Here is a 13,575-nt window from a genome sequence, read left to right on the forward strand (position 1 = left end):
AGTCATACTAGACGAATCATGACTTTACGGTTATAAATTTCCTTACTGGACTTGTATTTTTTTTAAAAAAAAAAAAATATATATAGTGGTTAATTAAGAAAAGTAAATTGTTATCTTGAAGATTAAACTGTTACTTTTGTGATGTTTAAATTGTTCTTAACTTTATACAGTATTGAACTTAAAACCTTATTTGAAGATTTAAAATGTGCTATAATTCTATTAAGCATGGTATTGAATATAGCTAATTAACTATATATTTTATTTTCTCATGAACACTCAAAATATTCAATATAAAATACTAGATGTTATTTTTAGATCTTATTCGTGCGATTGAGATTTTAAAAAAAAATGCTATATCCTCCTATTACAAAAAAGGGGAACTTAGGTATTAATTGATTTTTCAATCAAAAGTACTATGTGAATTTTTTTATTTTATTAATATTATTTATTATATTTTACATTAAAAAATACTTCAAACCAAGATATTGAAAAAACTTAAAAATCAAACTCATTTGCACACATAAATGAACCGAACAATATAATAGGTTCATTATGTTAATGAACAAATTCGAATATTATTTGCAAATTTTCGTTAAAAAATTAATATATAAATTTATTAATTAAAAAAATAAATGAAATATATATATGAATTAAAAATAAAATAAAATAATATATAAAATTATTAATTAAAAAACTAAATAAAATATTATTTTCATCCGGCTTTAAGAAGTTTTTGCGTTAATTATTACATGAAAATATAGTATAAACTAAAAGAAAATAATAAAAATACTTCTATTAATGTTTTATAATAATAACATTTGTACAAAAATATATACAAATATAAATATAAAAAAAATTTAATGTTAAATACAATCAGCCGGAGGAAGTATTATATACTACTATATATGAATTAAAAATAAAATATTATACATATTCAAACTAGCTCAAACGAGCTTATTTGAGCATAAAAATTCGAACAATACAAACGGGTTCAAATATTTAACGAACGAACGGCTTCAATCGTTAGCGAACGTACATAAACACTTAAAAGTTACTGTTCGGTCTAGTTAATTAATGGCTCTTAGACTTATGATCAAAGCAGCAATCATGGCGTCATCCAATACGCATTCGGTGAAACTGAAACCGGCAAGGAAGAATCACAAGAGATCAACATTTCATAGAAAATACCAAATATAGTCAGTAACTCTATCTACATACATTCAAGATTTACGACACACAAAAAACTAACGATCGATTACCCAATCCTAAAAGGAAAACCATTGCTCCGCTCACCTTGACCAAAATTTATCTTCTGAGAAGCAGCTTGTGCATCATTGTATGGCTGCGGTTTGTCTTGCCCGGAGATCTGTTTACATAATTTATCAAGTCGAATCGACAAAACACATTATTGACATAGGAAAAAAAAGGGGTATGGAATAATCATATCAGATTCATCAGATGGACGTCAAGTTCTAAACAAAGTAACTAACCTAAATAGCATGACTTACGGCGAATTTTAGTGTCCTTTTGTAAAGTGTTACAAGTCCGGAAAAGAGCTTGACAGCATATTCGGCGATCTCTTCTGATTCATACTCTGCAAAAGCATATCCTCTAGGTTTATCCGTCTCCTTGTCTCGAGGCACATACAAGTCTACCACTTGCCCCGCTTGAATCAGAATGTCATACAACACTCTATCGCTGACTCTCTCATCCACATTTCCTGTAAAATGGATATTCGAACAAAAGTAAACAATTTACCATCGCGTGCAAAAAATTTCCCTCTATATATAAACAAGGGTGTGTTTGTTTGTGGGTTTTGATTTTTGGGTTTGGATTTTTTAATAGTAAAAAGTTGATTTTGAATAGGTGTTTGATTTGATATAAATAGTTATTGATTTGATATTTTTAGAGAAAAAAGAAAACCCGAATAATAAAAACCTATTGCAAAAACCACAAAAAACACAACCTAAATGTTTGAGCTCAAAGTTTCTAAAGTATGTCATTTATAGTGGATTAGAACACAAGCAACGACACAATTATGCCGAACAATCAAAGAAAGCAACGGCACAATTATGCCGAACAATCAAAGAAAGCAACGGCTTCACTTACGCTTTTAAACTTGTTCTTTACACTATTCGCCAAAAAGAGATCACGTTCAAAACATATCTTTCATTTAAAATAGGATAAATTTCAATATAGACACATGTGTTGTATGTCTTTAGCACAAAATTCCCTCTGTTTGGTTTATTGCATCTTTGACAGTTACAATATGAAAAAATCTACATAAAATTCTCATTCTGTCAATAATCGGTGGAACATTCAACCCACACGTTGTTTGTGTATTATAAAGGAGTACATCAAAATATTTCACAGAAAAATGTAAATACCCTCATAGATACGAAAAATTTGGTCAAAACAAACAATTTCAGGTTATTACAGTAAATAAAGAAAAACCAAAAATTCAATTTTACCATAAAAAATTGAATGGCTAACCATAAAAATTGAATTGTTCACAAGTGTCATACTTATGTTTTGTTTTATGATGTTTCATTTTTTATTATTACAATGTAAAACTATTTGTTTCGAACAAATTATTCTCACCTACGAATATATTTACATCTTTTCTATCAAATTTTCGGTTGTATTTCTTTATAATACACCCGGAAACAACAAGTGGGTTGATTAATATAATACTAAACATAAACGTAAGGGATGGCGTGGTGGTGTAGGGGTTTGACCCCATGACCTGATCCCGATGCATCAGGTCACCTGTCACACGTGGCTTTCCCAGGTTTCACATCATAAAAAAAAATACTAAACATAAACTAAAATTTTCTGAATACAAAAATTTAAGAAAGATATTATTAGTAAAGAACTGAAAATTTATTAATAAATTTATTTGTATTTTAATACGAATAATTCTATATTAAAATTAAAATAACTAATTAAAATTTTAAAAATTTGAAATGCTAAAATGTACAACGTATAAAACAAAATAATATAAGATGTATACCACAATTACATTGAGTATAAAATATAAGGTTTACTCATCCAATTTACAAATATAAAAGTTAATTTACACTACGATCGGATTCTCACACGAACTAAAAAGTTAATTTATAACCTAAATGAATTATGGTTCCGACAAATTTGGGAATGGCAATGGCAATTCAAGGATGAACTAACAATCAAAAGCGAAAGCTGAACGAAATACAATGGACGAAGGGGCGGAATACGTATACATACATACATACATACATACCGATATAAACTGTACAATTAGACTTCTCCACCACCATCGTTCGAAATTGAATCGCAATTCGGTTTTTTGGCTGATTCCTTCGAAGAACAGGTTTCTCAGCGGCGAATGCGATTCGACAGGCTTTTAACTTTCCTCTTCCCCCGCGCTCATTTGTTGGTTTCAAAATCGCGATTTTAAATTATGGTTTAATCGTCGAGTAAGAGGTAAATCGGAAGACGAAGAAGAAGAAAGGAAAAGAGCGACATGGAAGGAAGGAGAAGAAGAGAAGGTCCGAGAGAAAATAAGGTAGGAATGAAAAGGGGGGCAGCTGGGCCTGGGCCTGGGCAGGGTTAGCGCATTATATATAGTACAGTAATATTTTTATTTTCAGATATTTAATTTAATTGTTTATATGAGATTTGATTACTTTAAATTAGGATCTTCATTAGGTCCAATGATTAAGATTAATTGGAATGCAATTTTTATTTTATATCTTGTCAAAATCTGAAGAGTTGTTTGGAAATGTTTAAAGATTTTTAAAAATAGCCCAAAATCCTGCTAATGCTAATCAAGGCATCTTTAATGATAATATGTATGTATTCCTATTACTCTAAAATTTGCATTTTTTATTTTTATATTTTTCTACCTAACAAAAAAATAATAAATACTATATCTTTTTAGCAATTTCCATCCTAAAAAAGATTTTCATAACACCACAACTTATTTTATTTCTTTACTCTACTTCAATATTATTATTATTATTATTATTATTATTTTTGTCCAACTAAAATTATAGTATAATTTTCAGGGAAGAAGTAATAATAATAATAATTATTGCCTAAAATAACTATATATATATATATTAATAATCTCCTTTTAAGACAAAATAACACTGTATAAACATGTAAAGTATTATACTACCTCCTCTGTTCACTGCCAATTTTTTTGTAAAAATATCGTTACATTAGTGTTACAAGACACCAATAGAATTATTTTTGTCATTTTTCCTGAATTTGTACCGTATTTTGATATAATAATTAATATTAAAAGATTAACATGCAAAAAGTAAATGGATAGATTCGCAGTGGACGGAGATAGTATAAAATTTGTTAAATTATTTTTCAAAAATCCAATTTTCTTTCGAAGAATATCACATTCAATGCTCGTTTTTATTTAAAAACAACAACTATTTTACAGCAAAGACATCAAATTAGAAACCATGAAAGAGAACACACAACTAAATAGACCCTTTATGAAATTTGATTGCATAATTTATTATTATTATTATTATTATTATTATTATATGTAAGTAAATAAAACACACACAAAAACCCATTTCTACCACTGTCTTAGCTAAGTCAAAAATGAATAATGTCATAAATATTACTCAACTACTTCACGCATTTATGCAAACAAAAATCATATACAGAATCTACTTTGTCTAAAATAAACACCAAATAATAAGGCCAAAATGCACAAAATTCAACTCTAGTTTTACAAAATTGACGTGCTTTCAAAATTGCGTCAAATTCCCTCGTTAATTTCATAAACTCTGCTTCTAACCCTCTTTATTTGAGGGTGTTTGACTTATACGTGCTCAAACTACGAATGAACTTTAAAATACTTATTTCTAAAACTCCTAAAATTATAAATATATTCATTTATTTTATTTTTAACCTTAAATAAAGACGGTCGAGACAATTAAACGTAGAGTTTATGAAATCACAAGATAGTTAGTTTTGAAAGTATAGGTATTTCGTGCAATTTCGTAAACTACATGTGAGTTTTTTGCAATTTAGCCGGATAATAATAATAATAATAATAATAAAAAAAACCCTGCATGCTCTGCTAAAACAATGACCATAGCTGTGTAAATACACTTCCAAAACCCTACACAGAAACAACCATTTCTGCAACACTTTTCCAGCGGAAAAGAAGTCAAAGAAGAAATCAGGCGAAAAGAAAAGAAAGCTAGCTAGCTTACTCAAGGAATTATAACTACTAAATGGCAAATACACAAAGCAACCACACAGTCAATCTCACATAATATAAATCCTATCGATGAAAGAAAAGCATCATGCTGCTGTTGTTGGATCAGTAAAAATTAAAGTGACCGGTAAGAATGTATTACAATTACATGTTCTCTCTCCGTCTACTTAGCTGGAGTCCTCCGGCAGCCCATCCCCACCATGCCTGAAATAAAATCGACATGCCAATGGTCAAGATCATTACACTGAATCTAGGATGGGTACGGAAAACTAATACATCAGACATCGATCTAAGTATCACATCAAATTACTATTTAAACAAAAACTCAAATCTAACTCCTCATTTCAAATCAATTTCAAACAACAACTAAACAAACCCCAATTGTTTCGAAGGACAACACACACACACACATATATATATATATAAATAATTATGTGATGGGAGGAACTGATAATTCTCCTCCTGTAATGTTTGTTTGTTTTTTTTTTTTTTTCAATCTTGGGTGTATTTATCGTATCCTCCCAAGCCCAAAATATCTTCTAAGCAATATAATTTGTTTTTCAATTTTCGGAAAGAAAATTCCATTCTAGTGTAGCTATATACATATATATTCAAGATTTCAAAAACATTCTCCTATTGATCCTAAATATGTTACTTTATATACAGACAAATATATGAATATATACATAACAATCACATTATTCAACAAATTAAAATGCTATAGCATACGTAAATGTAATAGATAAATCCATAAAACTGTACACAGAAAAAAGAACAAACCGTACTCCGGAAAAGCTAGCTCTATAGATTGAATGGAAAAATTAAGCGAATTCATTACAAACGCAATATTTATCTCCTTTTCAGATTATATACTAACGACAAGTGGGAGACCAGACACTTGTGCCTAACATCCTGATAAAATAACCACAGAAGCAAATTCACAATCTCGTGGGATTCTAGAAAGATAATATTTGGATGTTTGGCGCTATTTCAATTTTTTCAAACACATCACATCAAATATATTTTTCTCTCACAAAATATCACATCAAACAATATTTTTTTACTGTTTCAAATCTTCCAAAATTCCAAAACTCCCAAAAGTCTATTGTCTAAACGAAGCAGAAGTTTTCATGACAGCAAATGCATCTCTTAACATGTTTGCATCGTGGATGATGTCAAGTAAATGCGAGGTCCAATAATTTGTATGGTTGACAGTATAGCAAATTGAAACAGTTGCTCCCCTTAGTTAAAGTAGCCGAATATATCAAAAGATAATATGTGTGTGTGTGTGTATATATATAGAGAGAGATAAAAGTAGTATCAAAACTCATAAACAAACCTCCAGGAAGTGGTTAGGTTACGAGCTTTCCTATCCAACTGCAAATTTTCCAATGCAGCTGTAGCACGGACCACATCTTCTGGAAGTTCATCATTGTCATATCTCCAATTGTATTCCTCTTTCCTATAGCCAGAGGCAGAGGATCCAGCTCGACGATCTGAACATTCAACAATAAAAGAAATACAGAATAGCCCTTTTTTTAAAACTATATTTTTGTCGTAAACAGCTTGAGAGTTATTTCACCACTTACCAGATGAGATCGGAACAGGCCTGCAGTAAGCATAACATAAACTACGAGTTAAAAACTGAATTTCAGAAGTTCAAAAAAATAATAATAGAACACAACTAAAGAAATGTACCTTCCTAATGGAGGCAAGCCTCCAGCTACAGATGGTGGTGCCCTCCTCGTGTTTCGAGCATCCAAGTTAGACAAAGATTCAGCATCGGCAGTAGTGAATCGCCTATTACTGCCCCTTCCTTGAGAAAGATTCTGCAAGAACATGATATTGAAGATTTCAACATAACTGATTATTTTGCAAATGATAGAACTGAAAACTAAAATAAAAGACAGTGATGATAAGATAACATCGAATAATTGAGCATCTGGTGGAGACACATCACATCATCTCATCAAGTTATGTATTGTTTAAGGGATGAGATCAATATTTTTAATGCACCCAATACCATTCAAATATCTTTTAAGCATTATTGAATCATAATTTAGAATATAATATCAAAAATCACGATAAAATAATCTCACAGATAATATTCATATCTCATTTACAAACTAAACATGTCTTCCGTGTTACAGAAGACACACACTTTAGGGGAACGAGTGGAACTAAAAACAGATAGTTTATCTATAAACACCAGAGTATATATTTAATGCCGAAAATTCTTAAAACATAATAAAGAAGTTCATGATGTTCATATTTTCAAGTTAACTTTCACACACGCAACGGTACAAACTACAAAATCTAACATTCAAATAAAATTTTGTCTCACCTCATATTTCAAGAACCCCTCAAGAACATCCAGGAGCAAAGGACCACTGTCTCCATTCCGATTAAGATCATACCCATTCTTGTTGCTAAATTCTTTCAACTCAGATTTCCAGGAATCCTTAGGCTGAATTAGTAAAAAAAAATAAAACCATAAAGAAAACATATAGTGAAATGTATATTACAAAAGAAAACCATGATTAAAGAGAGAGTCTAAGCAATACTAGAGCGAGTATCGGAAATACCAAATTACACTCTGGTAAGTAAACTTTCAATGTGTGATTCAGCTGAGCCCAATCCAGATATTCACACACCAATGCAGTCAGAAGTCTTCCTGAAAGCACAAAACTCGAGCAAAATAAATTAGCTTAATAAAATTCACCAAGCTTAAAATTCTTTGAAGCTCCCGAATGCACTCAATTAAGTAGCAACATCTAAGGGTTTGTTTCGTTGTAATTTCAAAATCAAATCACCACTATTCACCCTGCAGAGTTCCCAATAAAAAAAATCCTATTTTCTTTTAAAATATCACATTAAAACACTATTTAACAAAAACTCAAATCTAACACCCCAGTTCAAATCAATTTCAAACCACAACCAAAACAACTATGCAGTTTAAAGAACAAAATTTACACACAAAGAATTTGGACATATAAACTCTATTCTTATTTGGCCTGCATTGTATTCTATCATCAGCAATTGAGGGATTTTCTTCCAGATTTCGAAGCCAGAAAACATATTTCATTATTATTTGTTAATTATCTGAAATGGCATAAAAAGCTAATGAAAAAGAATGGAAGAAACATAACAAAGGAAGCAAGAATCAAATCAACAATATGCATTAGGATTTGCATATAAACAAAGCAAACAACAAAGCCAAAATGAAAATTACCCGAAGGAGAGTTGTGAAGCTGCTTCGCACGATCGTTGCAGCAACCCAAAAGCGCAGGAGGCAGTCCTTCATCTTTCTCAATCACTCTATCCTCCTCTTCTATTGCTTCGAACACACTAGCCCTCAGTTCAGCCTATTAACCACGAAAATTAGAACATTCATAATCTTCAATGATGCATTTTTCCACATTAACTTTAGCAAAAATTAGAATATGCATAATTTTTCAAACACTCTAGCCCTCATTCAGCATATTAACCACAAAAATTAGAACATTCATAATCTTCAACGAAGCATTTTTTCACATTAACTTTTGCAAACATTACAATATGCATAATTTTTTAAACACTCTAGCCCTCATTCAGCCTATTAACCACAAAATTAGAACATTCAAAATCTTCAATGAAGCATTTTCCACATAATAACTTTTGCAAAAATTAGAATATGCATATTTTCTAACACACTAACCATCTGTGCAGCCTATTAACCAGAAAATTAAAGCATCCACAATCTTCAATGATGCATTTTTTCACACCTAACTTTTGCAAAAATTAGAATATGCATAATTTTTTTTGACATTCAAGCTGCTGTTTTAATCCTTCAACAATTGGCATATTTTCTGCAACATCTATACGCAGAAATTAATAAATAAAAAACAAAGATAAATAAATAAGCCGTATTGGAGCATTTGAGTGTGAATTCCTTCATTCGAATTTCCAATCAGAGAGATCCTAAAACAAATATCTAAGAAACAAATCATGTAAACAAAATTTACAACATTAAGATCATAGCGGAAACAATTCTCTGTCAAATTCCCAATTAATTCTACCAATTCATCAAATAATTCTCTCGAAACTACCCGATCTCCTAGGGTTTTATCAGCGACAATTCAAAATCCCAAAATTCCATAGACAATGGTGAACGCGCACGAACCGACAGAATCTCACTAAGTTTATTATACGAACAGAAATCATGGCGAAAATCAAAAAAGGAAGCCGAAATTAAATGTAACTAACACGGATCTTGGCAAGCACGCCTTTCTTCTCGAGAGTGCGAGTGACTAGGGTTTTCAAATCCATCATTTCTCTGGTGTAATCGTCCATCTTCGCCTGCAATTACAGCCCTTCCCACCCCAATTCAAAGGCCCTCGTTAAACAAGAACGAATTTAGCTGCTGGATTTCCTTCCAGGTTCAAAATTCGAGCTTGAACTGAGAGAAGCATCAATTGAAATTGAATGCGTAGCAATTGAGTGCGTCCCCAGTGATGGAGTTGTTAGAACCAGAGTAGCCAATTCCATTCCGAACCGCCGGTTCGCCGGTTTCGAACCGACAGTTACGGTTCGAACTGAAACCGGACACAAACCGAAACCGAACTGTAAACCGCCTGTTCAAATCACCGGTTTAGGTTCGACCATTAATTATATATACTATATTTTTTTTTGGAATTTAAATCTGGCTCACCGGTCAGGACTAGCCGTTGCCGGAGCCGAGAAGCAGCGTGTGGCTGAAAGACGAAGAAGAAGGAAAAGGAAGAAAAAACCTGTGCAGCGGTTGTGGATCTGTGTTGTGTGTAATGAAAATTAATTAAAATAATTATAAATATTAATATTATTAATTTAATTATAATTAAAATTACTGCTCTTTCAGCTAAATTATGAAAATAATAAAATTAATAAATAATTAAAAAATATTAGTAAAAATTATTATAATATAATAAAAATAATTATAAATTAAAATTAAAATATAATTTAAATATATAATTATATTTCAAAATAGAAAAAACAAATATAAATTATGTGAGACAGAAAAAAATGAAAAGAACGAACGAATATAAAATTAAATGAAATGAGACGAGGGAGTATATTTTTTTAAAATAAAAATAATATTAAAAAATAATTATTAAGATATAAAAAATAATAATATACTACTATTTTATATATTTATATTTTAATTTTTATATATTTTTATTATAATACAATTTTAAATTATTATTTTTATATATTCATATTTAATCAATTTTAATCATAATTTTTAATTAATAAATTAATAAATGATTATTTTATAGATTTTAAGAATTATTTATATATTTTTTATAATTATATAAAGATTTATTAAAATAACATTAGAATCAAAATTAATAATATAAATTAAAATAAAAATACTGGTAAAAAATGTAAAATAAATTAATATAACTCACATATTTAATATTAAATATAATATTTTAGCAAATCACAATCGTCGATCGAATTCAATTTGATATTACGACAAACCGTAATAGTTTTCGGCAAGACTAGTAGGATGGAAAAGGTTCTGTATGATGTTCCCTACAGTGACTTCCTCTCCGGTTCGACGAGTTAGAATGAAAGTCGTGTTTGTTGTGGAAAAGTAAATAAATACGACTCTGGTAGGAATTGTATGAAACTGCGTGTAGTAGCACAGGAGAGGATCTGTAGATGAAAATTACGATTAAGGCCCTTCTTTACTTCTCTTTTCTTGAAATTCCATTCCAAAATTGGTTTATTTTTTAGATATTTTATGCTTTATTAATTGCTCTCATGTTCTTTTCTATTTTCGCTTTATTTTTCTATTTTTATAAATAACTTTGACTTTCACAATTTTTTAAAAAAGTTTTAAACCAAAAAATAAATAACATTACATTTAGATATAGATTTTGAGAATTTTGAAAAAATTTGTCAATTAATAAAAAATTGGATATTCAATATGATATTTTATGAAAAATATATATATATAATGTGATATTCCATTTTTCTATTTAAGCATTACTGGTATGTTTGATTTTCGAGAAAAGTTTATTAAATGCGTTCTTCTGCTAAGTATGAAAAATTATATAAAAAATATAAATATATTAAATATATTAATATTTTTAAAAATATAATTTTTTTTTTTAACAAACAAACTATCATTTTCGCAAATCCAATATCTATGTGTATATATATATCCCATACATCCTATATTATCTTTTAAATATAAATAATTAACCCTTTAATAAATATACATAATATTTTTATTTCATTACATCACTCAAATAAAAAAATAAAAAAATATTTATCTCTCATATCACATTATCTAATTCCTCATAATTCTATCAACTTAAATTATCATACCAAAAAACAAATGTATTACCTTATGTGATAAGGAGGGAATAATATTTTTACTTTTACATTTATTTATAATTATATCAATTTGATGTGTTTACTTGTACAGCTTTGATTTTAATTCTACTATTTTAACAATTTTTTATCTTAAAAAATATCAAATCAAACACCTAATTTTTATTTATTATATTATATTAAAATTTAATTTTATATTCAAAACATCACATCAATATATTTATATTACATAAACAATTATTTCAATTCAAAATTTTACTATCAAACTCAAAATCAAAATCTCACAGATAAACGGAAATTTTTTTTAGTAAGAACATGTATTTATACAACTGCATATAGGGTAGGTAAAATATTCGATCGAGCCGAACCGTCAAACTGCTGAATCGAATCGAATCTTCGGTTGACCCAACAAATTAAATTTGAATACAAATATTGCATATTTAATATTTGTTCGGTTCTTTTCAATTTCAATTTTTAACAATTTTCTTCGATTCGGATAATCGAACCGAATATATTTATATTATATTCCCTCCGACCAGCTAGAAAGTATACCTATTTCTATTTTGGGACATCCAATTACAAAGTAAACATTTCATTAAATACCTTATTTTTTTCCACAAATATCCTTATAGGCTGCTTGTTTCAATGATTTGATAGAATTTCATGGGATTTGGATTTTAAAATCCTATGAAATCTATGTTTGGTTAAGAAAAAGACAATGGAATTTAAAATAATGGGATTTAAAAACAGAATCCAAAATCCTACAAACGAGGGATTTATTAGTAACAGGGTACCCCTGTTACTTTTAAATCTCATTCCATGGAATTTTTAATTTTACTTTTATATCCTTATATAAAAATATTATATATTATAAATATGTTTATATAAAATTAAACTAAATAATTTTAAAATTAAGTTTTATTTGAATTATATATTAAATTAAATTAATATTATTTTTTATGGTACAATATTTTTTAAATAAATTAATAAACTCATTGTTTTAAATTGTTATTTATTATAAATTTTATTTAAATTATAAAATTATCAGGATGACAATAAGTCGAATTCAACCGAAATTGAGATCCGTCCCGAATATATATTGTTAGACTTGAGACCCAAATTGGATTTGATTATACCAGATTCGGCCGAAACTATACCTGATAAAACCCGATGATCTAAAAAATTCAATTATTTTTTCGATTCTTAAATTTTAATTTAAAATTACACATGTACCGACCCAATATATATTATTTATGTATATTATGAAAAAAATATTATAATAAAATAATAAATTAATTAAACTTAAAAAAATATTTTTAATATAATTATATTGTTAAAAATTATTTTTTCATATATATAGTCAATATATTATTAATATTATAAATCGAGTCCGGATGCGAGTATGGTCCGCTTAGACCCTAGACCCGATTCGGACATGATTAGAATACCCATAATATGACCTGGATTCAGACCTAATACTCAAATAATTGGACTCAACTTCAAATAAATAGGTCGGGTTCGAGTCGGGTCTCGAGTTTACGATAACCTATTGTAATCCCTATAAAATTATTGATACATTTTCAGTTTATATTTATTATAAATTAGATGTTTAATTTATCAAAATAAATAAAATCCATAGGGGGACAATTATGTCACTTAGAATATAAAAAATCCAAATCCTTCCACTCATATAAAAATAAACAAGACGTGAGAAATATAAATCCAACGTAATTTTACCAACCAAACATATGATAGGATTCCAAATCCTAAATATAATAAATCACATCACATATAAATCCTACTGTGAAATTTCAATCCCACAAAAAAAATCCATGAACCAAACAACCCCTTGCTTTACATCACATCATTACTTGTGTAAAAGTAAGGGCAAAAATGTCATTACACTACTTTTAACTACTCACTATAATTAAAATACTATTATTTCTTAAATACATCGCTAAAAATAAATGCATACATTGTAAATG

At 28.6% G+C, this 13,575-nt stretch overlaps 2 protein-coding genes across 3 annotated transcripts; both read right to left on the reverse strand.

Moving 5' to 3' along the window:
* Positions 1 to 882: 882 nt before the first annotated feature.
* LOC127251201 (protein HSH49-like) lies at positions 883 to 3,580 on the reverse strand. 2 transcript variants are annotated; one of them, XM_051274799.1, is made up of 4 exons: positions 3,263 to 3,580; positions 1,509 to 1,720; positions 1,294 to 1,366; positions 884 to 1,137 (listed from the first exon to the last, which is right to left on the reverse strand). In XM_051274799.1, the coding sequence occupies exons 1-4, from the start codon at positions 3,297 to 3,299 to the stop codon at positions 1,106 to 1,108; spliced, it is 354 nt and encodes a 117-aa protein (XP_051130756.1). In that variant the 5' UTR covers positions 3,300 to 3,580; the 3' UTR covers positions 884 to 1,105. The 2 variants fall into 2 exon arrangements, with proteins under 2 accessions (XP_051130755.1, XP_051130756.1); XM_051274798.1 differs by having other exon boundaries at positions 883 to 1,366.
* A 1,618-nt stretch (positions 3,581 to 5,198) lies between these two features.
* On the reverse strand, positions 5,199 to 9,726 carry LOC127251311 (protein TONNEAU 1a-like). Its single transcript, XM_051274973.1, has 8 exons — positions 9,476 to 9,726; positions 8,463 to 8,595; positions 7,816 to 7,904; positions 7,575 to 7,697; positions 6,929 to 7,059; positions 6,820 to 6,839; positions 6,570 to 6,726; positions 5,199 to 5,434 (listed from the first exon to the last, which is right to left on the reverse strand). The coding sequence occupies exons 1-8, from the start codon at positions 9,560 to 9,562 to the stop codon at positions 5,398 to 5,400; spliced, it is 777 nt and encodes a 258-aa protein (XP_051130930.1). The 5' UTR covers positions 9,563 to 9,726; the 3' UTR covers positions 5,199 to 5,397.
* Between the last annotated feature and the right edge of the window lie 3,849 nt (positions 9,727 to 13,575).

This window comes from Andrographis paniculata, unplaced genomic scaffold (assembly GCF_009805555.1).
Source record: "Andrographis paniculata isolate CXL003 unplaced genomic scaffold, ASM980555v1 Contig43END, whole genome shotgun sequence".
NCBI classification, from domain to species: Eukaryota; Viridiplantae; Streptophyta; class Magnoliopsida; order Lamiales; family Acanthaceae; genus Andrographis; species Andrographis paniculata.